Below are 27672 nucleotides of genomic sequence, written 5' to 3' on the forward strand. Positions count from 1 at the left end.
AAGGACTAGAGGAGTCCAGTCCTTTCCCTAAAATTCTCATCGGGGTGGCTCTGCTCACGTATCAGCTCCCCAGATACACACAGGCAGGTAGACAGGTAAATAGACACATGCCTGTACACCAACACACATGCACACACACAGTGCTGGCTTCCCATCCGGGGCCACAGGACGAACCAGAACTTCTGCCAGTGGGTCTGAGTATCTGCTGGCCCTGCAGGCACATCACAGACAGAAAGGATCCATCAGGTCACCCTTGCAGCAGGAGCTGGCTTGCTGCTTCTGACCCGTAGACTACGAACGTTCTTTTTGCCAGTGGAGAGAACCAGGGTGAGGCATATTTCAGACACATACACGCAAACATATGTGCATTCACACTCAAGCTGCACATGCACACACGTGCACACATCCAGGTGCACACATGTGCTGGGCTGTCGGGCCCCATGGGGCAGGACAAAAACCTCACCAAGGGGAAAGTTGAGGAAAGCCACCCAAGGATCCCTTTTTGCAAACTCAGAGCTGGAAGTCCAACCGGAGGGGCGGGGCACCTGCCTCGTGCAGGCCCAGGCAGGGCTTTACACATGCCGAGGGCAGGACGGCGCTGGACGGGGCTTTGGGGAGGGAGCCCTGGAGAAGGTGGCCCCTGGGGATTGCACCGTGCCCAGCAAGATTGGGGAGGCCAGGCCAGGCATGTATGCCAGGCATCTCTGCGTCCCGGTGCAGAGCCCGGGGTCAGGCCCCACATGGGCTGGAGGGGCCCTTCCCCAAAGGAAGCAGCCAGACCCCCACCCGTGCACAGCGACCACCCAGACCCTTGGCAACAACTGAACACACTGGCACAGCGTCTGCCCAAGTTTATTTTGGAAAGCAAAGAAATCAAGCAAAGACTCAGAAAATAAATATCTGCAGAGAGGAAGTCCGCTTAGGCGAGGAGGCTGAGAGGGTCAGCGGGAGGTGGGTGCACGGAGGGCGCTCGGGGGCAGGGGGCGCTGGATGCTGGACCGGCTCAGTCCCTCTCTGATTACAGGCCCCGGGGACTGGCGCGCCTGGCACGGCCGGGGACACTGCGCTGAGTCTGCGGGAGCTCACACATGGTGTCCTGGCACTGGCAGCTCTCGATGTGGGTGTAGGTGTAGGTCTGCGAGCCGCCCTGAGGGCACTGCAGCACCACCTGCCGCTGGCTGGTGCGCTCCTCCTTACAGCAGGAGCAGCTGTGGTCCAGGCCCTGGGCCTCGGCCGAGTACCTGAGGGAGGGTGGGAGTGAGGAGCTGCTCCCTAGGCACCCCCCCCTCACTCAGGGCACACTTGGGGCCTCGGACTCACATGGCAAAGGTCCCACAGGACCCAGAGCAGTAATTCATTGTGACGTTGTTAGAGCAGCCGTTATAAGAAATTTCCTTGGTGACGGGGATGGTGGAGCAATAGATCCTGGTCTCATTACGAGGGATGCCTGGCAAGAGGGGGCGGGGGCTCTGGGGTAGGGTCTCCACACCTTCACATGGGGCCCACAGGTCCTTCCCCGGTGGCTTCTTCTCCCTCCCCCAGCGGGCCTGGCCTCGGCCACCCCCCAGCAAGCGGGGCACCCCAGGTGACACCCTCAAATTTAACATCTGGCTGAGAGTGGCACAGAGGGCACAGGATCCCCGTGACACCATTCCCTGTGTCTCTTCCCCTTGAGGGCCCCAGATGGAGCTCCCCTGCCCAGCCACACCTGGTGCCCCGGAGCCAGCCTCCCACCAGCTTATACTCACATTTTTTGCAGCATCCGTTGGGCATGAGTGTGATGGAGCCCTGGAAAGAAGGGGAATGAGTCTGGGAGCCCCTGGCTGCCCCCCAACCATGAACAACCCCCACCTGCCACGGAATGGGAAGGGACAGGTCCCAGTCCTGGGGACCCCCACTCACCGGGATGCAGATGCTGGGGTCAAAGTCGGGGCAGGTGATGTTGGAGACAGAGGAGATGAGCTGGTTGTGTATTTTCACACAGCTGAAGAAGGTGCAGTTATTCTTGGGGTCAGAATGTATGTCCCCAGGCTGCAGGGCACAGGACAGTTTGGTGAGGCCCAGCAGGAGGCCCGGCCGGCAAGACACACCGGAACCGCCTGGCAGGCTTCCCACCACCAGCTGAGGGCAGCTTCTCAGACAGGAGGTCCAGCCTGTGGGCCCAGAGCCCCAGGCAGGTGACGCAGAGACAGCCATCAGCCCCTAGTGCACAGACATGCCTACACCCCAACCCCAGCACCTGCAGATGTTTATAGATGTGATTACGTTAAAGATCTAGAGATGAGACTCCTGGATCACACAGGTGGCCCTAAATCCAACGACAAGGGTCCTAAATCCACACAGGCCCAAAGAGGGGAGGGGCCCAGGGAAGATGAGGCAGAGAGTTGATGGGTGACACAAGCACAGCACCGCCTGGAGCCCCGGAAGCTGAGGAGGCAAGAGAATCCCCCAGAACCCAGTGACACCTGGATCTTAGACTCCGGCTCTGAGGGCTCCCGGTGTTTCCAGCCCTAGTCTGTTCTCACTTGTCATAACCACCCCAGGACACTTGGACAGCCGTGCCCAGAGCTGAGGAGAGCCAGCCAGGGGTTGCCCATGGCTCCCAGCCAGCTCCTCCCGTGTCAAGAGACAGGATGTCAGCAGGTGGGACCCCTCACCTACCTTTAGGATGATGTTCTCCTTATTTGGCCTCTTGATGATGCAGTGGGTCTGCACACACTTCCCACAGCACTCCCTGGGAACCTCAACCAGCTCGAAGCCCTGCAGGACATGCACCACTTGGGTTGGCGGGAAGGAGAGGTGCCCTGGGGGTGGGTGGGGGGCGGCCCGTGCTCCCGGGGTGGGGTGCGGCTTACGGGGTTGCAGGAGTTGTTGCAGGGCACATGGGAGCAGGAGATGATGTTGAGCTGCGAGGTGCTGTTTCTCGTGGTGGTACAGACACAGTCCTGGCACTTGGACGAGTAAACTGGGGAACCCGGCTGAGGACAGACAGTGAGTGAGGCAAGGCATCTCCCATGCCTCCCACCCACCCACAGGAGGGCTGGCCCCTGCCCCAGAGCCCCCAGGGCGGGCACCTGCCACCCCCCGGCCCAGGGCTCACCTGGTACTCGGCATTCCCGTGGACACACACCCCCTTGGGCACTGGAAGAGAGAGTGGAGACATGGGTCAGGCTGGCCCCGCGGCTGACGCCCAGCCACCGGACACTGTGGGCCCTCGGGCCCCACTTACCACAGGAGTAGGACGGGCAGCACTTCCCGGGTCTGGTCTCACTCTTCACTTCGAATCCCAGTGGGCACTTGGGCGGCGTCTCCTGGCACAGGCTGGTGTTGCACTCTGGAGGGAGGGAGGAGACCCAGTAGGACAGGCAGGGCCTGTGGGCGGCAGCCCCCCTGACGCCCAGGGCCCCAGGCCCGCTCTGACCACGGGGCCCCCCAGTGCCAGCCCAGCCCCTGCCCCAGGGCGGCCTTACTGCAGGACGTGATGTTGCAGCACGGGTCCGCGGGGTTGACCTCCGTGAGCGGGTAGGTGCCGTCCTCCGTGCACTCGAGGGGCTCCTGGCGACACTCCTTGGGCTCGCAGACGATGCCGCGCCCGCCCTCCAGGCACACACAGTCCTTGCAGTCGAACTCGAAGTGCTCTCCAAACTGCAGGGAGGAGGTGGGTGGGCGGGGGGCACAGGCGGGGGCCCGGCCCTCGGCGGAGGAGGCGCCGCCGTGGGCAGCACACCGAGGGTCCCGTGGGAGACCTGTGCCCTCCCCGCCTCCCAGTCCTCGGAGCAGGCTCGCTCAGGCCACATCGCTGGTCGCACAGCTGTGACCGGCTCCCAGCATTCGCCTCCATGGCCTGGCCCACGGCAACAGAGACACAGACAACACGGCAGCGGCCAAGGTGTCATCCTGGGTTTAGACAGAGCATCAAGTGACTGATGGGTGGGTGGTATGAAGGGGGTGGATGGATGTTTGGATCAGTGGGTGGATGGACAGATAGACAGTTGAACAAACAAAGGGTGTGGGTGTGGGTGGGTAGGAGGAAGGAAAGAAAGAGGAAGGGGGAAGGAAGGGGACACCCTTGCTGACTCAGCCTCCTGGGACTCAAACAACATGACTCAGGGTTTGAGACTCCTGGATTCTCGTGAGCATCCCACTATAACCCCAAAAACTCCAGGTTCATGGGGGAACCCCACCCCAGCACCAAGGGACAGGGCCTACCTTTCTAGGCACATTGTCAGGTCCCACACAGCCTGGGAAGGGAGAGAAAAGCAGTCCTGTTAGCAGAGTCCTGGTGCCGCAGGACTGGGGGGGGGTTTGGGGGGGCCGTGTGGGCGGGCAGCATACCACACAGCTCCACGCAGACATCGTATCCCGGGGCGTAGCTCGTGGTGCCCTCCGGACAGAAGCAGCCTTCCACCAGGCTGGTGTTCACCTCTGAGGGCCTGGAGGTGGGTAAGAGGGGAGCACACACAGGCTGGGAGGCAGGCATGCTGGACCCCGAAGCCCAGGCAGCACCTGCCACCATGCACAGCCCCCAGGGCCAGCCCACCATCCCTGCGCACCTTCCAGCCACTTACCTAGACTCGCAGGTGGGCTCCTCTGCGGGACCACAGGCGCGGTACTCCCGGTGAGGCGGACATGTCACCGCTGCAGGCAGGAGACACAAGTCAGAGGTGACAGAATCAAGACAGAGGAGCCCATGGGCCCCCTGGCAAGGGACAGTGCTGCCCAGCATCTCCTGTCCCAGCCGCAGGTGACCAGCTGCCTGGTGCCGCCCACCTCAGTCCCCCACAGGTGCCTGGCTGTGCCTGGCAAGGCTGGCAGTAGCCCCGGGCCCCCAGCCGCTCAGGCCGACCCTTCCTCCCAACCCCAGGCCCAGCCCAGCCCCCCCCAACCCAGTGTGCTCCAGGCTGGGCACAGCGCCCCATGGAGCCCAGAGGCCCCCTCTGGCCCTCAGGACCGCAGGTCTGGGTGAGGGGCAGGCACGCACAGCAGACCCCGTGGGTGTGGTTCCGCCAGTCGACACAGATGCCCGAGTGGGCGCACAGGGCCGCATAGGCCTGCAGGCTGGCGCACTCCAGGCCTGAGCCGGGCACGAAGCAGGTGTCGAACACACAGGCATCGTAGTAGTGCTGGGGGGGCACCAGGGCGTGGCACTGGGCAAACAAGCTGGAAGGGAGAGGGCGAGGGTCACGCTCTGGCCGGCCCTTCCCACCAGACCAGTACCTCTACCTGGCTGCCCTCCAGGAGCCTGGCTCAGCCTACACCCCACCAAACAGGGGCCTGCAGGAGGACGGTGGCAGGAGAGCAACAGGGCCACCTTGGGGACGAGGACAATCTGCTGGGGGCCACATTCCTGGAGGTGGACGCTCTGCCCTAAGTGGCTGCCAGTTGCCAGAACCACCAGCACCACCCCCACCCCACCCCCCGCAAAATCCTGGCAGAGGGCCATCCAGCCTCAACTTGTACACCTCTGGGGACAAGGTACTCGCTCCCCACGGATGCCAGCCTTGGGAGTGCCTCCCTGCTCCCAGCCCTGAACGCCAGCTCTGTCCCCGTCAGTTGCCCTCCTTAAGGCCTTGGGCTCGGCTGGCCCTGCTGAGGCCACAAAGGGCACGGGGTTGTCTGACATCGAGATCCCCGGCCCTGGGCCCTCCGCGACTCCCCTGTGGTGCCCCAGCCCTGTGCTCATGCCCCTGCCTTGACTTCTATTTGCAGACAGGGGGTGCGGCATGGAGGGGCATGCCTGTCCCTGAGACCCCGCAGCTCGCCAGGCTGGGGGCAAGGGCACCTGTCTTTGATGAGCTCGCAGAGAGAAGAAGCACAGTCCTTGTGGTGGGTGGTGCTGCTGCCCCCTGGTGGTGTGATGAGTGGGCGCTTGGTGGTGACACCGGTCTGGGGACAGTGTGGCTTGGACGGGTCGTTCACCACCCAGTGGTCAGCTGCGAACTCGCAGTTGGAAACCACCTCCCCACTGGGCAGCATGCAGTCGTCCGCGGTGTTGTTGGTACAGGTGCCTGTGTTGGGAGGAAGCCCGCTTCGTACCAGCACACAGCCCCCGGCCGGCCCTGGACCCTCCTCATCTCCAACCAGCTCCCCCGGTGACCCTCAGGCCTCCGATGGGCCTCTTTCCATGGGGCCCCGAGCGGGGCAGCAAGAGAAGTACCTCACACCCTCCTCAGCGGCACAGGCACAGCCCAGGGCTGTGGGGAACCTTCTGGGGGGTGGGGGCGAGGGGCTCACCACACTGGCCCTTGGTATTGTTGCCAAAGTGCTGGTAGGGCAGCCTGATGGAGAAGGAAAGCCCGTTGTAGGAGATGACGGCGCCCAGCTCGGGGATGTCCACCACGTAGTTGATGCCTGACTGGTACACCTGCAGCCCGTACTTCCTGTAGGGCAGCGCCACGACCTGCCTGTTGACCTGCACCTGCGTCCAGAACAGCTGGGGTCAGGAGGGCCAGCAGGGCAGACACAGCGGCCGCTCCCCCGGGGCCCTCCTGGCCACCTCAGGAAATGGAGCATCATGGCTCTAACCAGGGTGAGTCTTCAGAGAGCATCTGAGTCACCCCACCCCTGCCTGTTTCCAGGCCTGTGCCTCCAGGGTGGAGGTAGGGGGAACCTCTGCCTGTCCCCCTGCCCCTGCTCTGGGCCAGACTTGTCCTGGCCAGTCCCTGGGGTAAGATAGCAAGGACCCTGCCCTCACAGGCCCCTGGAGACTCTGGGACCTATGCTGAAGAGAGAGCCCCCCAGGCTGCACGAAGCAACACCATGCAACTGTGTGCACAGTCCCTGCACTCAGGAAGGGGGCTTCTGCCCCAGAGACCTGGGGCAAGGCGGATGGTGGGAGCAAGAGCGGGTGAGGTTAAGGGGTCCCTGACAGCCCCCAGAGGGGCCTGCTGAGCGAGGGTGTCCTCCACCTTGCCAGCGCACCTGGACCTTTATGGGCATCAGCTGCAATGTCTTGATCAACACCTCCTGAGACTCGTGGCGCACGATGAGTGTGCGCGGACAGGACACCTGGTCATTGACGTCACAGTGGTAGTTATCGATGTACACTCCAAAGTTGTCCACCTTGGAGGTGATCTCCTCCACAAGCACGTAGGTGCAGTTGCCCTGGTAGCTGTAGTAGAGCCCATCGAAGGTGACGTAGTGTGGGTCCCCCCAGCCTGTGCAGTAGCCTGCGGAGGGAGCTTGGCTGAGCCACGCTGGGGGCCAGGACGGGGGCAGGAGCAGTCAGGAGCCCAGGGATGGGCGGAGAGAGCAAGCAGGGATCAAAGGGGTGCCAAAAATTCTGGTCCCTGGGGCACGTGGGGCATCTGAGCCTGTGCTGTGGGATGGAGCCTTACTTTGGAGCTGGGAGGTCTGGGGCCCAAGTCCAGCTCCTCCAAACCTAGGAGCAGCCTTGCTCTGGTCCAGCCCCTCCCCTGCCTGGACCCTCTGCCTAAGGTGGGGAATGAGCAGAAGGCCCACAGCAGGCAGCCATCACGTCCACCTGGGTTCTGCGCCTCCAGACCCCGGCCCCACAGAAGGCATCAGGGGACTCACAGTCACATTCCCAGTGCCAGCAGCAGCCATCGGGATCCAAAACTCTCACGGGCTGGAGGCCGTTGGTGCAGGTGGGCATGGGCGGGGGCTCACACTCCACCTCTACTAGCTCCACGGTGTTGTTGTACTTGCAGATGGCCATGGTGCAGTTACACAGCCACCACGTCTCATTCTCCTATGGCAGGAAGGGCACGGGATCAGCGGGGGCCAGCCTGGACCCCCTGGTCTGCAGAGAGGGTGGGCCTGAGGCCCCGTGCAGGAGGCAGCTGCCCTGCCAGCCTCGCTGAGGGGGACCAGGGACACCCTGTGCCCAAAAGGCTGCTGGAAGCCTCAGTGGTGATGCAGGGCATGGGAACGGGGGCATCTTGGATGACCAGCAGAAACGCAGTGCCTGGCATCAGACACCTGGCTGGTGCTTATGCTCAGTGCCAAGGGGACAAAACATGGCCCACAGCACACTGACCTGTCTGGGAGGAATAAAGTCTGGGCACCCAGGAGGCTTGCTGGTGGTCGGTGTGCTTGATGCCACAGGTGTGGGTGTTTTGGGTGTTGAGGTCGGTGTCGACTTGGAAGGGGTGGGCGTTGGGGAGGGTGTGGACGGGCATGACCAGTTGAAGATCTCAAGGGTGCAGGACAACGAGCAGTTCACATAATAGCAGGTGTCTCCGTGCGTGCCATTGTACACCACATCACCTGCAAGGGGAGAGAGACCAGGCTTCCACTGTCCAGACAGGGCTGACCACCAGGGCCTGCAGGCAGGTCCCCATGAGGCCACCAACCCCCACTTCCCTGACTCATGGCCACAGCAAAGTGGGGCCAACCACAGGGACAGCCGCCCATACCCAGCATCCAGCTTCCCAAGCAAGCTCCTGGTTTAGACTTATGCCTGACCCCTGAGCACTGGTAAAAGCAGACCAAAGCTTCACCAGCCTCTGTCACCTGAGAGCCAGAAGTGAAAAGCTTGGGTACCTGGTATGTAGTATGTGTCATTCAAAACGCAGCAGTAGACGAGGGTAGAGGAGGGGATGAAGCCCGTGCTTTTACTGATGTGGGGAGAGGAGATTGAGGTCTGTGTGGGGGTGGGCCCATGGGAGGTCGTGGTGCTGGTGGTCTGTGGCGTGGGCGGCGTGGGCGGTGTGGTCGAGGAGGGCCTGGGGGTGGTCGCACTGGTGGGAGTGGTCTTCGAGGAGGGGGGACCAGAGGTCTGCGTGCCTGTCAAAATGAAGGTTTCGGGTGGGAACTCGTGGCGTCCATTCATTTTAGAGGCCACAGGGACCTAATGGCAAACGCAGTCAGAAAACGGGCTTAGGGCATGGCACGTGGCATGAAAAGGCTGACGTCCACCTTTCTGGCTCTCAGTCGCCACATAGATCATGCTGAGCAGGGCCCCTGGTCCACAGCATATGCAGGGGGTAGGTCCACAGGGATGAGGCTGAAGGGGTTGCCACAATACCGGTCTATCTGAGATATGCTGACCAGCTGCCCTCTGAACCCCCTCGGGGAGGGGAGGTGTAGGCAGAAGTGGGAGACAGAGGGAGGGTCTCCCAGGGACCTGACTGGCAGCTTCCATTCCCTGCCCAGCCCTGGCCTGACATGATACAGTGGGTCCCCCTCAGTGGGCTGCTTTGCCTATGTTGCCCATCACACAGCCAAGGAGTGAAGGACAAGGACCTCAGGGAGCTGTGCCTGAAGAATGACATCTTGTGGGGGGAAGTGAGAGCACTCAGCTCTGCTACCCACACATAGCGTGATGGTCAGCAGCTCCCTGAGCACTCAGTGGCCCACCCTGGCCTGAAAGGGAGGCATGCTGAGCCTGCCTGGAACCTCTCTGCTACTCTCTCTCACTAGACAGACTCATGTCTGAGAAGCTACAGGGCTCCCCTAGCAGAAAAACATGCTCTCCTAGGGTAAGGAAGAACCACAGCCCATCACTGGGAACCACACTAGCTCTGTGGTGTTTATATACCTGGAATGGTGGTACCAGAAGCGGGCGGGGAGAAGGTGAGTTACCTCTTGTTGTAGTGGCCTTTGTTTCTGTTGGCGGGGAAGGCGATCCTGTGCTGGTTGTCTCCACGATTGTCGGGGTACGGGTCAGATGTGTAGTTGATTCTGCAGAAAAACGGAAAGTCAACTGAGAGTTTGAGGAAAGGAGGGCTCCGGTGGGGCTTTTGGCCTGGTGGTCTTACCTGTAGGTACAGTGCTGGTGGTAGTGGTGATCGGAGTGGTGGTGGTGGTCGTGGTGGTGGTTGGGGTTGAGGGGCCAATAGGAGTGGTGGTCAGAGTCCCTGTGGGGGTGGTAGTTGGAGTGGCGGTGGGGGTGGTGGTTGGGGTGGTGGTCAGGGTGGTGGTGGTGGTGGTCGATGGAGTGGTGGTGGGGGTAGAGGTCGGGGTGGTGGTGGGGGTGGGGGTGGTGGTCGATGGAGTGGTGGTGGGGGTGGGGGGGGTCGTCGGGGTGGTGGTTGGGGTCGTTGTTAGAGTGGAGGTGGGGGTGGTGGTTGGGGTGGTGGTGGTCGATGGAGTGGTGGTGGGGGTGGTGGTCAGGGTGGTGGTGGTGGTGGTTGATGGAGTGGTGCTGGGGGTGGGGGTGTGAGTGGTGGTCGGGGTCGTTGTTGGAGTGGAGGTGGGGGTGGTGGTTGGGGTGGTGGTGAGGGGGGTAGGGGTGGTGGTCGGGGTGGTCGTGGTGGTCGACGGAGTGGTGGTGCGGGTGGAGGTCGGGGTGGTGGTGGTGGGGATAGGGGTGGTGGTCAAGGTGGTCGTGGTGGTCGATGGAGTGGTGGTGGGGGTGGAGGTGGGGGTGGTGGTTGGGGTGGTGGGGGTGGGAGTGGGGGTGGTGGTCGGGGTAGTGGTGGGGGGGGTTGGGGTGGTGGTGGTGGTGGTTGATGGAGTGGTGGTGGGAGTGGGGGTGGTGGTCGCGGTGGTGGTCCCGGTCGTTACTGGAGTGGAGGTGGGGGTGGTGGTCAATGGAGTGCTGGTGGGGGTGGAGGTCGGGGTGGTGGTGGTAGGGGTAGGGGTGGTGGTCAGGGTGGTCGTGGTGGTCGATGGAGTGGTAGTGGGGGTCGGGGTGGGGGTGGTGGTTGGGGTGGTGGTGGTGGTGGGAGTGGGGGTGGTGGTCAGGGTAGTGGTGGTGGGGGTAGGGGTGGTGGTCAGGGTGGTCGTGGTGGTCGATGGAGTGGTGGTGAGGGTGGAGGTCGGGGTGGTGGTGGGGGTAGGGGTGGTGGTGGTGGTGGTTGATGGAGTGGTGGTGGGAGTGGGGGGGGTGGTCGGGGTGGTGGTCGGGGTCGTTATTGGAGTGGAGGTGGGGGTGGTGGTTGGGGTGGTAGTGGTGGTCAATGGAGTGCTGGTGGGGGTGGAGGTCGGGGTGGTGGTGGTGGGGGTTGGGGTGGTGGTGGTGGTGGTTGATGGAGTCGTGGTGGGAGTGGGGGGGGTGGTCGGGGTGGTGGTTGGGGTCGTTATTGGAGTGGAGGTGGGGGTGGTGGTTGGGGTGGTGGTGGTGGTGGTCAATGGAGTGCCGGTGGGGGTGGAGGTCGGGGTGGTGGTGGTGGGGGTAGGCGTGGTGGTCAGGGTGGTCGTGGTGGTCGATGGAGTGGTGGTGGGGGTCGGGGTGGGGGTGGTGGTTGGGGTGGTGGTGGTGGGAGTGGGGGTGGTGGTCGGGGTAGTAGTGGTGGGAGTAGGGGTGGTGGTCAGGGTGGTCGTGGTGGTCGATGGAGTGGTGGTGGGGGTGGAGGTCGGGGTGGTGGTGGGGGTAGGGGTGGTGGTGGTGGTTGATGGAGTGGTGGTGGGAGTGGGGGGGGTGGTCGGGGTGGTGGTCGGGGTCGTTGTTGGAATGGAGGTGGGGGTGGTGGTTGGGGTGGTGGTGGTGGTCAATGGAGTGCTGGTGGGGGTGGAGGTTGGGGTGGTGGTGGGGGTAGGGGTGGTGGTCAGGGTGGTCGTGGTGGTCGATGGAGTGGTAGTGGGGGTCGGGGTGGGGGTGGTGGTTGGGGTGGTGGTGGTGGTGGGAGTGGGGGTGGTGGTCGGGGTAGTGGTGGTGGGGGTAGGGGTGGTGGTCAGGGTGGTCGTGGTGGTCGATGGAGTGGTGGTGGGAGTGGAGGTCGGGGTGGTGGTGGGGGTAGGGGTGGTGGTGGTGGTGGTTGATGGAGTGGTGGTGGGAGTGGGGGGGGTGGTTGGGGTGGTGGTCGGGGTCATTGTTGGAGTGGAGGTGGGGGTGGTGGTCGGGGTGGTGGTGGTGGTGGTCAATGGAGTGCTGGTGGGGGTGGAGGTCGGGGTGGTGGTGGTGGTGCTTGATGGAGTGGTGGTGGGAGTGGGGGGGGTGGTCGGGGTGGTGGTCAGGGTGGTGGTGGTGGTCGATGGAGTGGTGGTCGATGGAGTGGTGGTCGGGGTGGTGGTCGGGGTGGTGGTCGGAGGAGGCGTGGAGATACAGTAGTCCGGCAGGTAACAGCACTCCACGTTGATCTCGTAGTTGAGGCAGTACGGCTGTGGCATGAGCCCCCCTGGCTTCTGGTCTTCGTTCTTGCACACCAGCCCCACGGAGATGTCGCACTGCACGGTTTGCCCGAGGTCGCCCAAGGGGATGTCGGGCCAGAAGACGGCTCTGCAGGAGATGTTGACGGGCGAGCCCAACGTGCAGACTTTCTCAATAGGTTCGAAGTCCCCACCCGGTTTGGTAAAGCTGGGTTTCCCGGAGTCCAGCCAGCCCGTCCAGTGGCAGTCAGGCACGCAGGGAGGGGTAGACTTTGTGCTGGTAGGCGTGGTGGTGGTGGTCGGGGTGGTGGTGATGGTTGAGGTCGGGGTGGTGGTCGGGGTCGGGGTGGCTGTGGTGGTGGTGGTCGGGGTGGTGGTCGGGGTCGGGGTGGCCGTGGTGGTGGTGGTCGGGGTGGTGGTCGGGGTCGGGGTGGCTGTGGTGGTGGTGGTCGGGGTGGTGGTCGGGGTCGGGGTGGCCGTGGTGGTGGTGGTCGGGGTGGTGGTGATCGTTGAGGTCGGGGTGGTGGTCGGGGTCGGGGTGGCTGTGGTGGTGGTGGTCGGGGTGGTGGTCGGGGTCGGGGTGGCCGTGGTGGTGGTGGTCGGGGTGGTGGTGATCGTTGAGGTCGGGGTGGTGGTCGGGGTCGGGGTGGCTGTGGTGGTGGTGGTCGGGGTGGTGGTCGGGGTCGGGGTGGCCGTGGTGGTGGTGGTTGGGGTGGTGGTGATGGTTGAGGTCGGGGTGGTGGTCGGGGTCGGGGTGGCCGTGGTGGTGGTGGTCGGGGTGGTGGTCGGGGTCGGGGTGGCTGTGGTGGTGGTGGTGGTCGGGGTGGTGGTGATGGTTGAGGTCGGGGTCGGGGTGGCCGTGGTGGTGGTGGTCGGGGTGGTGGTGATCGTTGAGGTCGGGGTCGGGGTGGCTGTGGTGGTGGTGGTCGGGGTGGTGGTCGGGGTCGGGGTGGCCGTGGTGGTGGTGGTGGTCGGGGTGGTGGTGATGGTTGAGGTCGGGGTCGGGGTGGCCGTGGTGGTGGTGGTCGGGGTCTCGGTGGCCGTGGTGGTGGTGGTTGGGGTGGTGGTGATGGTTGAGGTCGGGGTGGTGGTCGGGGTCGGGGTGGCCGTGGTGGTGGTGGTCGGGGTGGTGGTGATGGTTGAGGTCGGGGTCGGGGTGGCCGTGGTGGTGGTGGTCGGGGTCTCGGTGGCCGTGGTGGTGGTGGTTGGGGTGGTGGTGATCGTTGAGGTCGGGGTGGTGGTCGGGGTCGGGGTGGCCGTGGTGGTGGTGGTTGGGGTGGTGGTGATGGTTGAGGTCGGGGTGGTGGTCGGGGTCGGGGTGGCCGTGGTGGTGGTGGTGGTCGGGGTGGTGGTCGGGGTCGGGGTGGCCGTGGTGGTGGTGGTCGGGGTGGTGGTGATGGTTGAGGTCGGGGTGGTGGTTGGGGTCGGGGTGGCCGTGGTGGTGGTGGTGGTCGGGGTGGTGGTCGGGGTCGGGGTGGCCGTGGTGGTGGTGGTCGGGGTGGTGGTGATGGTTGAGGTCGGGGTCGGGGTGGCCGTGGTGGTGGTGGTCGGGGTCTCGGTGGCCGTGGTGGTGGTGGTTGGGGTGGTGGTGATCGTTGAGGTCGGGGTGGTGGTCGGGGTCGGGGTGGCCGTGGTGGTGGTGGTTGGGGTGGTGGTGATGGTTGAGGTCGGGGTGGTGGTCGGGGTCGGGGTGGCCGTGGTGGTGGTGGTGGTCGGGGTGGTGGTCGGGGTCGGGGTGGCCGTGGTGGTGGTGGTCGGGGTGGTGGTGATGGTTGAGGTCGGGGTGGTGGTTGGGGTCGGGGTGGCCGTGGTGGTGGTGGTTGGGGTGGTGGTGATGGTTGAGGTCGGGGTGGTGGTCGGGGTCGGGGTGGTGGTGATGGTTGAGGTCGGGGTCGGGGTGGCCGTGGTGGTGGTGGTCGGGGTCGGGGTGGCCGTGGTGGTGGTGGTCGGGGTGGTGGTGATGGTTGAGGTCGGGGTGGTGGTCGGGGTCGGGGTGGCCGTGGTGGTGGTGGTTGGGGTGGTGGTGATGGTTGAGGTCGGGGTGGTGGTCGGGGTCGGGGTGGCCGTGGTGGTGGTGGTTGGGGTGGTGGTGATGGTTGAGGTCGGGGTGGTGGTCGGGGTCGGGGTGGCCGTGGTGGTGGTGGTGGTCGGGGTGGTGGTGATGGTTGACGTCGGGGTGGTGGTCGGGGTTGGGGTGGCCGTGGTGGTGGTGGTGGTCGGGGTGGTGGTGATGGTTGAGGTCAGGGTGGTGGTCGGGGTCGGGGTGGCCGTGGAGGTAGTGGTCGGAGCTCCTGTGGGGGTGGTTGTTGGAGTAGTGGTTGGGGTTGTGGTGGTGGTGGTGGTGGTCAATGGAGTGCTAGTGGGGGTGGAGGTCGGGGTGGTTGTGAGGGGGGTAGGGGTGGTTGTCAGGGTGGTCGTGGTGGTTGATGGAGTGGTGGTGGGGGTGGTGGTGGGGGTAGGGGTGGTGGTGGTGGTGGTTGATGGAGTCGTGGTGGGAGTGGGGGTGGTGGTCGGGGTGGTGGTTGGGGTCGTTATTGGAGTGGAGGTGGGGGTGGTGGTTGGGGTGGTGGTTGTGGTGGTCAATGGAGTGCTGGTGGGGGTGGAGGTCGTGGTGGTGGTGGTGGGGGTAGGGGTGGTGGTCAGGGTGGTCGTGGTGGTCGATGGAGTGGTGGTGGGGGTTGGGGTGGGGGTGGTGGTTGGGGTGGTGGTGGTGGGAGTGGGAGTGGGGGTGGTGGTCAGGGTAGTGGTGGTGGGTGTAGGGGTGGTGGTCACGGTGGTCGTGGTGGTTGATGGAGTGGTGGTGGGGGTGGAGGTCAGGGTGGTGGTGGGGGTAGGGGTGGTGGTGGTGGTTGATGGAGTGGTGGTGTGAGTGGGGGGGGGGATCGGGGTGGTGGTCGGGGTCGTTATTGGAGTGGAGGTGGGGGTGGTGGTCGGGGTGGTGGTCGATGGAGTGGTGGTCAGGGTGGAGGTTGGGGTGGTGGTCGGGGTGGCGGTGGTGGTCGATGGAGTGGTGGTCGTGGTGGATGCCGGTGTGGTGGTCGATGGAGTGGTGGTCGATGGAGTGGTGGTCGGGGTGGTGGTCGGGGTGGTGGTCGGAGGAGGCGTGGAGATACAGTAGTCCGGCAGGTAACAGCACTCCACGTTGATCTCGTAGTTGAGGCAGTACGGCTGTGGCATGAGCCCCCCTGGCTTCTGGTCTTCGTTCTTGCACACCAGCCCCACGGAGATGTCGCACTGCACGGTTTGCCCGAGGTCGCCCAAGGGGATGTCGGGCCAGAAGACGGCTCTGCAGGAGATGTTGACGGGCGAGCCCAACGTGCAGACTTTCTCAATAGGTTCGAAGTCCCCACCTGGTTTGGTAAAGCTGGGTTTCCCGGAGTCCAGCCAGCCCGTCCAGTGGCAGTCAGGCACGCAGGGAGGGGTAGACTTTGTGCTGGTAGGCGTGGTGGTGGTGGTCGGGGTGGTGGTGATGGTTGAGGTCGGGGTGGTGGTCGGGGTCGGGGTGGCTGTGGTGGTGGTGGTTGGGGTGGTGGTGATCGTTGAGGTCGGGGTGGTGGTCGGGGTCGGGGTGGCTGTGGTGGTGGTGGTCGGGGTGGTGGTCGGGGTCGGGGTGGCCGTGGTGGTGGTGGTCGGGGTGGTGGTCGGGGTCGGGGTGGCCGTGGTGGTGGTGGTGATGGTTGAGGTCGGGGTCGGGGTGGCCGTGGTGGTGGTGGTTGGGGTGGTGGTGATGGTTGAGGTCGGGGTGGTGGTCGGGGTCGGGGTGGCCGTGGTGGTGGTGGTCGGGGTGGTGGTCGGGGTCGGGGTGGCTGTGGTGGTGGTGGTGGTCGGGGTGGTGGTGATGGTTGAGGTCGGGGTGGTGGTCGGGGTCGGGGTGGCCGTGGTGGTGGTGGTCGGGGTGGTGGTCGGGGTCGTGGTGATGGGAGTGGTCGTGGGGGCCAGGGATGTGGATGTGGGACACGGCAGGCAGCAATTGACACGGATCTCGTAGTCGTAACAGACCGCGAAGGGGCCGTTTCCAAACTGGTCTTCATTGTAGCAAATGAACCCCACGGACACATCGCACTGGGCCTTCTGGCCGGCCTGCTCCCAGCTGAGGTGGGGGTCCGTGGCCAGCCTGCACTCGATCTCCTCGGGGGCCCCACAGACGCTGTCGAAGGTCTCCCGGTCTCCAGCATTCTGCTCAGTGGGATGGTTCTCGTTGATCCAGTCGGACCAGAAGCAGCACAGCCCTGGGGTAGCAACACCCGATGTTGGTCCCCACCCTGGGCGCAGCTCCAGGGAGCTCACCGGGCCTCCCAGAGGTCAGGGTCCCGTGGCTGCCCTTCCTAAGAATGTCAGGATGGACGCCACGTCTGCCCTCCTCCTGCAGCTGAACGCTGCACCCCTCATGCCACACCTGGGTGATGGACCCTGGCCTCAGGGCCCCCTACCCCTTGCCCAGCTGCTGTCAAATCCTGCTGCCCCCAAAAAAAGTAAATCCGGGAAGAGTGACCCATTTCAGTGAGGAAGCCCGCGGGAAGGGGCCTGGTCTGGGCTCCCAAGCGACGGTGTCACCCAGAGCCAGCAAGTCCCTGGGGTCAAGGCCCGGAAAGCACCCTCTGGGCAGAAGGGAGCAGCACCACTGCCTGACCCCACCCATGTCCTGGTCTCTTAGAAAGTTACTGGGAGCCCTTCCTGGCACCTTCCCTCCCAGCCGCACACCCATGCGACCCCCACAAGACCTACCCAGAACTTGCGAGGACAAGGGTGGAAATACAGAAGAACCGGGAAGGAAAGAAGCCTGGCGTTAGGTAGTTCAACATCTTTTTTAAAAATCTTGTTAATTTTTACGACTTTCTTTCCAGTGGCTGTTACCCCCCGGGGTGGCCTGTCCATTGGTGGCTGCCACCTCCGTGGCATGGACAGCATGGACACAGGGACACCTAGGGACCTTCCTCTGCTTTCTCAGGGACAACCTCAGGGGTGTTCTCCTGCTGGCTCAGGAAATGTCCCCCCAGTCACCTTCATGTCTATCTGGGCTCAGGGATGTGGTCGTGAGGCTGGCACCTCAACTCGAAAGGCCAGGGGCCCAGGGGACATCCCCTGAGCAGAGACACCCGTCGTTTTGACCGCCCACCCGCAAGCAGAGGTGAGAACCTGCTGCACTCGCCCCCGGAAGGGCCACACCTGCTGGGCTCAGGGAAGCTGGGCACTCGGGGAAGTGAGGGGGGCATGGCCCTGAGGCCTTCCTTACCTGTGCTGGGTGTCGGGGTGCTGGTGGTGGTGGTGGTGGTGGTGGTGGTGGTGGTGGTGATGGGGGTGGAGGTGACAGGGATCGTAGTAGAGGGCAGGGGGGTTGAGGTCACACAGATGTTGAAGTGCCTCTCCACAGTCCCGTTGGGGCCACAGATCTCCCAATAGCAGAAGAAGCCATCCTGGGTGTAGTTGAGAATCTTCCCTGGGGGGCAGGAGGAAGGCCCATGTCCACACGGCAAGACTCTCAAGAACCCCCCAGGTGTCCCCTAGCTCCAGCAAGTGCTAGGCCAAGCCCCCCACCCGACCTCCAGAAACCCAGGGGGTCTCCCATCAGGGCACAGGAGCCAGCTAGAAGAAGGGATGACCTGGGCTCCCCATCACAAGTCTGAGCCAGCTCTGAGCCGGGAAAGCCCCCAGGGGGCCACAGGGACAGGGAGGGCAGCCTGGGGGCTCTCCTTGGGGGAGGAGGCCCTGGCCGGCCACCTCGGGGTAACGCAGAGGGTGGCTTACCTTCATCCCACCAGCAGACAACTTCCGAGGAGTTGCTACACACGCTGTGAAGCAAGTACAGAGCTGCAGACCCCGAGGCCAAGGCCAGGCCCCTCCTGGCTCCCAGCCCCCCGCCCCGAGCACCCCTCAGGATGTGGGGCAGGATGTGGGGCAGGAGCCCCAGCTTCTCGGCTCTGCCCATGCAGAGGAGGAGCTCGCATGCCTACGGCCTGGATCCTAGGGGTGCCCGTGGGCCCGTGTGCATGACATGCTGGTGCAGGCGGGCATGTAGGTGTGCATGTGTGCATCCGTGAACACGCAGTGTGCTGGTGCGCACAGCTTGTAAGTGTGCGTGTGCATGCACCTGACCTCCCCCAGGCCCCTTGCAGCGTGAGCCCAAGTACCAAGAGTGGCAGTCCTTCTCAGGGGGAACAGATGCTCCAGGTGGGTAGCGTGTGTCCCCGACATAGCAGCCACATTTGTCTTCTGTGACGCACTGCTTCAGGTCCTCGTCATAGATGGGCCTATCCTTGGGGCACCGGGGGTAGCAGCCTGGAGGGCACAGGGTAGGGGGCTTAGGCCACTGCAAAGGGCCGTTTGTCCACCAGACCCCACCCATTGCCACAACCCCCAGCCACAAGGCCCTGCACACCGCCATTCAGCCCAAGAGACAGCCAGGTCCCACCCAGCCTCCTGGGGAGGTGAGGGAGGGCGCCCTGAGCCCCCGACCCTGTGTCCCCCCATGGGCTAGGATGCTCCCTCCCCAGAGGTGGCTCAGTCTCTCATGCCCCCTAGTTCTCAGCCGCAGTCCTTGTCACCCCACCCTGTCCTCCCTGACCTCTTCTGACCTTCGGGTCTCTGTCACCCTGCTCCTTACTACCTCTGTCTCCAGGCCAGGGGCTCGGCTCAGGGCACGCGCTCCGTGGCCAGGTGAGCCTGACCCGTCCAGACCTCAGGCCCCCAGCCCCACGGGGCCGCTCTCAGGCCAGCCTGTGGGTGTCCGGGGCGCCATGCTCGCCCCCGAGGCCCCCACTCACCCTCCAGGTAGGACACGGAGATGTTGGAATGGATGCCATTGATGGTTCTACAGGTCTCGAAGCTCCGATTCCCACACGGCTCGTAATGCCACTCACACTCGTCCGGGGGGTTGTAGTAGTCGCAGAATATGGCTGGGGGGAGGGGTCAGCTTCAGGGGGGGCCGAGGCCAGGGTCGGGGGAGACGCACCAGCATGGCCCCTGAGGGGCGACACCTGGCCCAGGGCCAGGGAGGCAGAAAGGGACGACGTGCGCCCCGTCTCCTCCGTGGGCAGGGAGAGCCGCCCGCCCGCAGGGCAGCCCCAGCACGGAGACAGGTGGGCACTCACGGCACAGGTCTGGCGTCCTCCAGAACACGCAGGCCCCCTCCTTTGTACACTCCTGGGCGTAGGAGGCCACGGCAGAGCAGAAGCACTCACAGTCCCCGCCGGAGTCACAGGAGCAGGAGTCATGGACGCAAGCCTCGTAGAAGGGCTTGGGGTCCACCTGGGGGAGACCCAGGTCCTCAGGCCCACACCGCCACCCGAGGCCAGACCTGCCCTGGGGCCAAGGAACTCGGGACCCCCCGGACCAGGGCACCGTCACCCAGCACCAGCCTCCCAGGGAGGCCTGGGGGAGACAGGGGTCCAGAGACCGGTGGCCTGCCCTCCACACCCCCCACCACTGCCTGGAGCCACGGGCCTCTGGGCCTCAGGGACTTATGTGTCCTTTCTTCCTCTTTGGAAGGCACCGGAGGAGCAGCGAGCTGGGGGTCTCAGGGAAGGTGGGACCTCGGGCCCAAGGACAGAAGATGCAGTTGACACTGCCCGGTGGTGGCCACGGTGTGACCCCAGCATGACCCCCACCCCGGCCCGCACACCTTGCTGTGGCAGCTGCTGAAGACAGAGCTCTTGATGATGCTGCACTGCTTCTCAGCCCAGGCGAGGCGGTGCGGTCTCAGGACACAGGGCTCCGGGGTGCTGCTCACATCAGGACACGTGGGGGCCTCCTTCCAGCTGTTCCCGAAGTCCAGCTCGCTGTCCACCACCATGTGGTCCCTCGTGGTGAAGTCATTGCTGGAACGCTGGTCAAAGTTGCCGCACAGCCCGCACACCGTGCCCTGCAGAGACGGCGAGCCCGCAGCTTCGAGACGGGCTCGTGGGAGGGAAGGCAGCCGGTCCCCTCATGTCCCGGGGAGGCCAGGCAGGGGAGGGCCACCACGCACCTTGTAGGATGGGGACAGCTTGATGAAGATGGTCGTCTTCCTGTCCCAGATGACAATGACACCAATGCTCGCCTCCACCACTAGGTACTGGCCCACATCCCGCGTGGTGTAGGCCACGGCGTGGCCCGTGTCGCGCTGGACCACCAGGCGCTGCTTGTTCTCGAGCTTCAGCTCCGTCCTCTGTGCCCGGGGAGAGGCCCCGTCACTGGTCAGGTCCGAGGGTCCCCGAGGGTTCCCGTGACCCCAGGGTCAGGCAGCACTCACCCCTATGAATATTTTGATGGCCTTAGAGCAGGTGACACCCGTGGTGCCACAAGGAACGTTCTCAGTGATGATGCTGAAGGAGCCCAGGGAGGCATTGTGGCCGCAGTAGTCCTGGGGACCCACAGAGGACGTGAGCCAGGCTGGCTAGGCCACCTGGACCCCAACCTGGCGTGAGGACCCTGAACCATACCCACGAGCCCCTCAGTCCCCGTGCGCTGCGGGAGGGTCACAGAACAGGAGCACCGAGGGAGGGCCAGCAGTACCCCTCACTGGGCGCTGACCACGGGACCAGGGCCAGGCCTCACCTGAGCGGCCACATAGGAGCAGTGTCCGTCAAAATCATAGTACTTCCCGTCAAAGGTGATGTAGTGCCCACTCCCGTAGATGGAGCAGGAGCCGTAGCACACGGACTGCGTGCACGTCCAGCGCCCTCTCTGGCAGGTGCTGAGGAGAGTGGGAAGTGGGCCTGGAGGGGTCACAGGGGCCCAGCCCCCCCCACTGGACAGCCCCGCCAGCAGCTCATGAACCACACCTACACACACGCATCCGTGTGGACCTCACCGCTCTCGTGTCCCCACCACATGTTCCCACCCGTGCCCAGAGTGGGGCCGATGGAGCCAGGCCACTTACCAGGTGTTGCAGTCCACCTTGATCTTGTCCCCTGGGGAGTACAGGTCATGGTTGTGCACGCACGGGCAGTCCTCCTCCTTGACACAGCCACCACGGCCATCGTCCAGCCACCCACTTGGGCAAATGCAGCCACTGACACACTCTGTCTGATACTGCAGGGGCCGGGAAGTGGGGCTCAGGGCTTCGATGCCAGGCCCAGGGGGCCCAGCCAGCCCTACTCAGGGCCGCCCCATCTCCTCACCTGTGGACGCCCCTCTGTCCCCCGCCCTCTGTCCTCCCTCGGGCTCCCTGCTGTGCCTGGAGACAGCAAGGGCTACCTCCCCTGTGCCCTTGGTGGGCTAGGCAGGGACCCACAGGGCGCCACCTCCTTCCCCAGGACAGGGAGGGCCGGTAAGGCCTGTGGGTGTGGAATCCCGCCTCCCCCGCCCCCATGGTGGCCCCTACACGCACGTGACCGGCAGCCAGCGTCTGGCAGCTGACAGGTCGTGGGTTCTGGATGGCCACCGCTGTCAGGTTGTTGCAGTCAATGTGGATCTTTGGGGATGGACAGCCTGTAGGACAGAGGAGGCCATCCCAGCTTAGCTGGAGTGGGGACGCGGCAGGTACAGGGCAGGTGAGGGACAGGAAGCCGTGCGCTGCAGCTGTTACTTACTCTGGCCAAGCAGCTTGACCTGCATGCAATGCAGCCTCCCGTTCCGGCAAACACTGAGGGGGAGAGGTGGGAGCTGAGTAGGCTCATAGGGGCAGGGGGCAGAGGGGGGATGTGGGCCCCCCCCAGGTAGAGCACACCCTCTCCAGCCCTCCCACCAACCCCAGGCCACCCACCATCGCTCCTCCTGCCTCAGCACCACTTCTCCGGCCTCGAGGTAGAGGCCATGGTGGTAGCAGGAGCACTTGGCCAGGGACACACAGCGGCCCTTCTCGTCCAGAAAAGTGTGGTCCGGGCAGCCGCAGCCATCCACAGGCGCGAAGCCCTGCACACAGTGGGTGTCGGCCTCGGAGAGCGAACGGCAGGTCTGCTGGCAGGTGGTCAGGTTGTACAAGAAGACCTGCGAGTTGGGGCAGGAGCCCACATCCTCATCTGTAGGGGGAAGGGAGGGGCCAGCATGAGGGTCGGAGGGATGGGCCCCAGCTGTCCTCCCACAGGCCCCCTGCTCCCAGGACAGACAGATGCTGGCCCAGCCACGGGCTGACAAGGGCAGGATCCCCAAGGCCTAGAAGGCGCACGGCAGCAAAGAGCAGCAGAGGGCTGACCCCTCCCTCCACTGGGGCCCCCAGACACCCCAGAGGGGACAGCACTCACTGCACACTTGCTCCCGCCATCCCCACAGCATGATGCCCTTGGTGGCACAGGCACGGGCGTAGGAGGACAGCGCGGCACACATGCAGCTCTCGCTGTTCTGGCAGTTACATGTGTCATATTTGCACCTCTGGAGGCAAAGTGAGGCAGGCAGTGAGGGAGGGAACACGCAGACACACACGTGTGCTTGCACAAACATGCTCAGCAACCTCCAGCGGCAGCCTCGCCGGCAGGGGTCAACTGCAGGCAGTGCGGGTGCGGGTGCGGGGGCCACCCACCTTGTAATACTCCGAGGGGTCCACGGCTGCGTGGCACTTGCTGAAGGGGGTCTCTGTCTTCTTCAGCAGGGAGCACCAGTGCTCGGCATAGTTGGCTGCAGAGGGTCCAGAACCTCAGCGGGGCGGCCCCCCAAGCCCAGCTGCCTGGCCACCCAGGCTGGAAAGACTGTGCCCCCGCCCCCACACTGGCCCGGCCCCTCCTGCCCAGGGCAAGTCCCACCCCTCATCAGGTGGGGCACCCCCCGCCTCCCCTCCCTCTACCTCCCCTGACCGGGTGGACAGTGGTGTGCAGGCACAGCCCTGCCCCTGACGAGGGCCGCCACCCAGTGATTAGCGGGCGGGCCCGGGCCCTCTGCTGTGTCTCTTGGCGGACGGCCACCACGGGCCACCGTCAACCAGCCACGTGGCAGAGGGCAGCCGGTGGATGGGCTGGCCACCCGGCTGGCACCTGCCCCCACCCGCACGTTGCGGTTCCCCAAGTCCAAGCCTCACCACTCTCGATATTGAGGGAGCAGGGGTCGTCCAGCCAGTCTAGCTTGTCGTGGCAGTTCGACTGCGCCTTCCAGGAGTTGGCAAAACTGGCCCCTGTGGCCTCCACCAGCCCACCAGGCGTCTTAAAGTCATCCCCTTCCTGGCCATTGAAGTTCCCACAGAGCCCTGGGGGGGGCCAGGACAAGGTTGGGAAGGGGCAGGGCGGCAGGGGGACGGGGCGGGCCCCGAGCGGGGCCTCTGTGGGGACCCGCTGATGGCGCCACTCACCCTGCACGTGCCCCTGGGCAACCTGGTCCAGCGTCAGGAAGAGCTGCATGACGGGCAGCAGCTGCACCTGCAGCCTGAGGCCGAAGGCGGTGTTCACCATGAGGTGGTAGGAGGACGGTTGGAAGACGGAGAAGCTGGCTGCAAGGCAGGGGGCAAGGGGGTCCCACCTGGTTGGCAGGGGCTCCAGGGATGGAGGGGCTGCCCTCCCCCACCCGACTGGGTGCTCCAGGGGCAGGACTCACCTGTCACGTGGGGCAGGTTCACCTCCAGCTCGTTCAGCAGCACGCTGCCATCGGACTTGAAAGCCAGCACCTGCAGGGGGAACAGAGCAGACAGCAGGGCTGAGCAGAGCCTCGGGGACCCTGGGGTGCTGGGCAGGGCGAGGGGGGGCACCCACGTTCTTCCTGTTGTCCGCCAGCAGCACCACCGTCTTCAGGCAGGTCTGCTTGTCCGTGGAGCCACAGGGGGCCAGCTCACCCAGCAGGGCATAGGAGTCGTTGTGGTCACCCTGTGGGGGACGGGGGGTGGTGGCAGTGACCGGCGTGGAGCCTAATGCAGGGCCGGGCTCTGCCCACACACTGCCCCCCAGCTACCTTGATCAGCACGTAGTAACAGTCCCCGTGGAAGGTGTACTTCTTCCCGTCGAAGGTGGTGATGTGGGAGCCGCCTTCCAGGCTGCAGGTCCCCGGGCACGGCAGGTCTTTGCACACCCAGCGGCCGGCGGTGCAGACGCTGTGGGTGGTGGGGAACAGCATCAGGCTCCACTGCCCCCAGGCCTGCCCCCCAGCCTGCTGACTCCCTGTGTCCCCCCCCAGCCCCAGGCCCTAGACCCACCACTCCTCGCATTCATTGGTGATCTGCTGGCCGGGCGAGTACAGGTGCCCATGAAGCCTGCAGTGGCACTGGCTCACGGGGATGCAGCCGCTGCCTGCGATGTCGTCGTACACGGTGCCTGCACAGGACGGGCGTGACGTCACCCTCGGCTGCCTCAGAAGGCCCGGGAAGCCCCACACTGCGGCTCTTGCTGCAGGGGCCAAGGCCCCGGACGGGCGCTCGGAAGGCGGGGTGATCCCCTAGGTGGGGTCGCCAACCAGGCCTCCCTCTCCCCCCACAGATGCTCCGATCCTTTGGGCAACATATGTGCCCCCGCATGTCATCCAGTCAGGGGTGGCCTCCAGGGCCCGCAAGCAGGGCAGCAGGACACTTGCTCACGGAGCGCTGACCAGGAAGGACCCCCCACATCAAGACCCCCCCAAGGCCACCACTGTGTGTGTTGCAGGGGAGGGGTCTGCAGCACTCGCGTCTCCTCTACCTGGTGTCAGGGACGGGGCACTGCACCTCGCTCCCGGCACTGGCGCTACCCCCACCAGCCGCACACTGCCCCCCGCCCCAGAGCAGTGCCACCAGCCTCACCCCGCAGCCCCCCAGCACACACCTTCCGGGCAGAAGCAGCCATCCATGTGGTGCTCCTCACACAGGCTGCTGACCTCCAGGTGAGAGCAGGTGTCCATGCAGGGCGAGCCGCTCTCCAGGTAAACCATGTTCCCAGGGCAGCTCTTGGCTGGGAGGACAAAGGAAGGCCCCTGAGCCGGCAGAGTCGCCGAGGGGGGCCACACAGCGGGCAGGGGAGCCCCTGAGCGCCCACCTCGCATGCTGAAGCCTGGGCCACTGCTGAGTCAGCACCCACACCAGCCCCCAGGCCAGGATGCCAGGCCGCCCAGCCCCCTGGACGGGCCCCCCAACAGTCCCCCAACTCAGGGCCCCAAGGTGCCCGCCTCCCACCTGCCCTGGCGGCACTTACAGCACAGCTCAGCCGTCCTCCAGTTGCCGGGCTGCCCGCCCGCGTGGGAGCACTGGCGGGAGAATTCGGCGAGGGTGCTGCAGGCGCAGGAGGTGCCCGCCGGGCACCGGCAGCGGTCCTGGGCGCAGGCCTGCACGTACAGCTCCAGCGGCAGGAGGCCCAGGCAGTCTTTGAAGGCCAAGGCCGTCAGCAGCCTCTCGCACTCAGCGCGCTGCAGACACATGGGCACCGGGTGAGGACCACACGCCCCCTCACCTCCCGGCCGCCCACGGCCCCCCAGCCCCCCAGCTCGCCCCGGGCCGACGACGCACATGCTCAGAGCAGGACTCCAGGGCCAGCTCCTCCTCGGGGTCATCGCACACCACACCGGGCTTGTTGATCTTCTGCATGGTCCCAAACTCGATGGCACTGAAGAGCACGCCTGGGGACACAGCCCATCAGTGGTCACCCCGCCTGCCCCGCCCACCCCAAGCCCACCTGCCAGGCCCCAGGGAGGCCCTCACCATCAGAGAGGAACTCCGAGTAGGTCTGCAGCCCATTGTAGTCCCCACAGAGGCCACATGTGTGGTTCTGGAACCTACTGTCCAGCTCCAGCTGTTGGGGGAAGAGGAGGCAGGGGATGGGCTGGTGGCCAGCAGGACAGGGCCACCACGGTAGGTCTCCTACGGCCAGGCTAGCCTCGGGACGTCCCAAGTGGGCTTCGGAGGTGACAGGAGGGCAAGTGTTGGCACAGCATGTCTGGCAGGGCGGGGGACGGCACCCCAGGCCCTGATGGTACCCTCTCCGGGTGGGCTGCCAGCCCCCTGCGGGACTCCTCATGACCAGGCTCGGACTCCAGCCACCACACCCCCCTGGGATCCCCAGCCCGCAGGCCCATGGTGGGAGCTGCACCCACCATGAGTGAGTCTTCCCGGTTCCACATGAGGGTGAGTCCAGCACGGGAGTAGACCTTGGTGTAGGCGTCGTTCTTCTCAATGAGCAGCCCAGAGCTGTAGTGTGGGGTGCTGACCCTGGGGAAGAGGCATCGGGCAGGGGTCACCCGCCGGCCCACACAGCCCCCACCACGGCAGGTCTCCCACCATCCTGCGGCGCAGAGGCCACTGAGGCTGTGCTTGGGTGGGAGAGATGGCCAGGACCACAGACAGGGTGGCCACCTCCTTGTCCAACCCCCTTTCCATCCCCCTCCCCACACCTCTCCTCAGAGCAAGGCTGCCCACTCCCTGGCCCCGGGCTGGCTGAGGGGTTCGCTTGCCCCAAGTCTGTGCTCCCTGGGCCTGGACCCACCCGCTGTGGACATGGGAGACGACAAAGGACAGACACCGTGGGAGGCTGGGCAGGAATGCAGCTTAGAGCCCCATTGTTCCAGAGACAATGGGGGACAATCACCTGGGAGGGGCTCCCACTGCTGGCCCCCCACTTCTGTAACTGGAGCCCGGTAACAGGGAGGCCCCCTCCTCCTGGGAGGGCCCCTAGCAGTCGGGCCCATTCCTCCCACGGGGCGGCGCCCCTCTTGTCCCCCACTCACAAGGCCCCGTTCACCACAACCAGCTGCGGGGTGAGGTAGATGGTGTCGTCCTTGATGCTCAGCAGGATGTACTCAAGCTGGGGGTGCTTCCCATCTCTGCCCGCGCCCCGCTTCAGGTGAACCGCGAACTCCTTATAGGAGTCCCTGCAGTCGGACGCGAAGTTGTAGTCACACAGGCCCGGGAAGCGGAAGACGTCCCCATCGAAGGTCTTGTAGTGGAAGTCGCCCCAAGTGCTGCAGACGCTGTGGCCGTGGTTCCGGGTCCTGCCCTCTGGGAGAGCGGGAGACGCAGGGGTGAGCTGGCCGGGCCCCCCGGAGGCCTGTTCCGAGGCCCTACCTGGCAGCTGCCCGCAAGGGACCCTCCTTGGCCACCCCGCCCAGGGGGGTCTCAGCCCCCTGAAAGGACATCTCCAGCTGCCACACCCTCGCACCCCAGCCCCGGCACGGAATGCAGCCATTTGCCAAGTGGGCAGCGAGGGCCGTGGGGCTCCCCGGAACGCTGGGCTCCCTGTCCGCCTAGTTCAGTGTCCCCTGCCCTGTTGCTGCCTGGACCCAGGCAGCCTCCCCCTGCTCCCACCGCCCCTCATCCAACAGGACTGCATCCCTGCACCCCCAGACGGTGTCCCGTTGTGTCCAAACGTCAGGGGCCAGTTCCCCTCCAGGGGTTTTTCCACCCAACACGCAAGGGGTGGAGGTGTCCCCATCTTGCGTTCCCAGTCTTCTCTGTCTGGAGCGACCCTTTCATCCTGTGGCCAAACACCCTACTCTGCAGAAGGATCATGTTGGCCTTGGCCCCTTGAGGGTCCCTTGCTCCCGGGCCCTCTCGGCTGCCCCTGCCTCCCAAACACACCCCTGGACAGAGGCCCAGCTCAGGTGTTTCCAGCAGGAGATTGTCCTCAAAGGGATGGCACAAACCCAAGACCCCCTTCCCTCCTTCCTTCCCTCCACCCAAAGTCAGCAGGGGCTCAGGAGCAGGATGCCCAACCCAAGCAGCGCACCCCAAAGGAGGGGCAGAGGAGGGTTGCCTACTCCCAGGTAGGACACCTTCCCTGGGCCACCCCAGCCTTCCTGCCGCCCCTCACCTCTCTGGAGCTCTGCACCCCTGGCCGAGCTCAGGACCAGGCAGATGGCCACCAGGCGGGCTAGTGGCAGCCCCAT

The 27672-nt window shown here is 65.0% G+C and overlaps 1 protein-coding gene across 1 annotated transcript; it reads right to left on the bottom strand.

Annotated features, from left to right (window-relative positions):
• Positions 1-928: 928 nt before the first annotated feature.
• MUC2 (mucin 2, oligomeric mucus/gel-forming) lies at positions 929-27672 on the bottom strand. The gene is made up of 50 exons (XM_072758775.1): positions 27597-27672; positions 26515-26785; positions 25885-25999; positions 25487-25583; positions 25301-25410; positions 24990-25200; positions 24624-24749; positions 24023-24140; positions 23782-23920; positions 23586-23696; positions 23431-23500; positions 23189-23326; positions 22925-23086; positions 22430-22524; positions 22155-22281; positions 21677-21932; positions 21504-21556; positions 21302-21402; positions 20852-21003; positions 20527-20665; positions 20222-20332; positions 19958-20137; positions 19613-19852; positions 19083-19239; positions 18756-18887; positions 18123-18270; positions 17740-17783; positions 17228-17431; positions 15759-16223; positions 15120-15602; positions 12281-12890; positions 8506-8639; positions 8000-8229; positions 7537-7711; positions 6922-7169; positions 6235-6418; positions 5783-6008; positions 4982-5160; positions 4569-4638; positions 4336-4433; positions 4210-4241; positions 3471-3645; positions 3230-3334; positions 3101-3141; positions 2856-2978; positions 2662-2760; positions 1903-2031; positions 1749-1788; positions 1321-1447; positions 929-1241 (listed from the first exon to the last, which is right to left on the bottom strand). The coding sequence occupies exons 1-50, from the start codon at positions 27670-27672 to the stop codon at positions 1019-1021; spliced, it is 8079 nt and encodes a 2692-aa protein (XP_072614876.1). The 3' UTR covers positions 929-1018.

This window comes from Vulpes vulpes, chromosome 5 (assembly GCF_048418805.1).
Source record: "Vulpes vulpes isolate BD-2025 chromosome 5, VulVul3, whole genome shotgun sequence".
Lineage (NCBI taxonomy): Eukaryota > Metazoa > Chordata > Mammalia > Carnivora > Canidae > Vulpes > Vulpes vulpes.

Coding starts and splice junctions, on each gene's coding strand:
- MUC2 (XM_072758775.1), bottom strand. CDS start 27,672: ATGGGGCTGCCACTAGCCCGCCTGGTGGCCATCTGCCTGGTCCTGAGC. Junction 12,891..15,119: donor CAACGTGGAGTGCTGTTACC/TGCCGGACTACT, acceptor CCCCGACCCCGA/CCTCAACGATCACCACCACC. Junction 4,639..4,981: donor CCACACCCACGGGGTCTGCT/GTGCGTGCCTGC, acceptor TCCTGCCTGCAG/CGGTGACATGTCCGCCTCAC.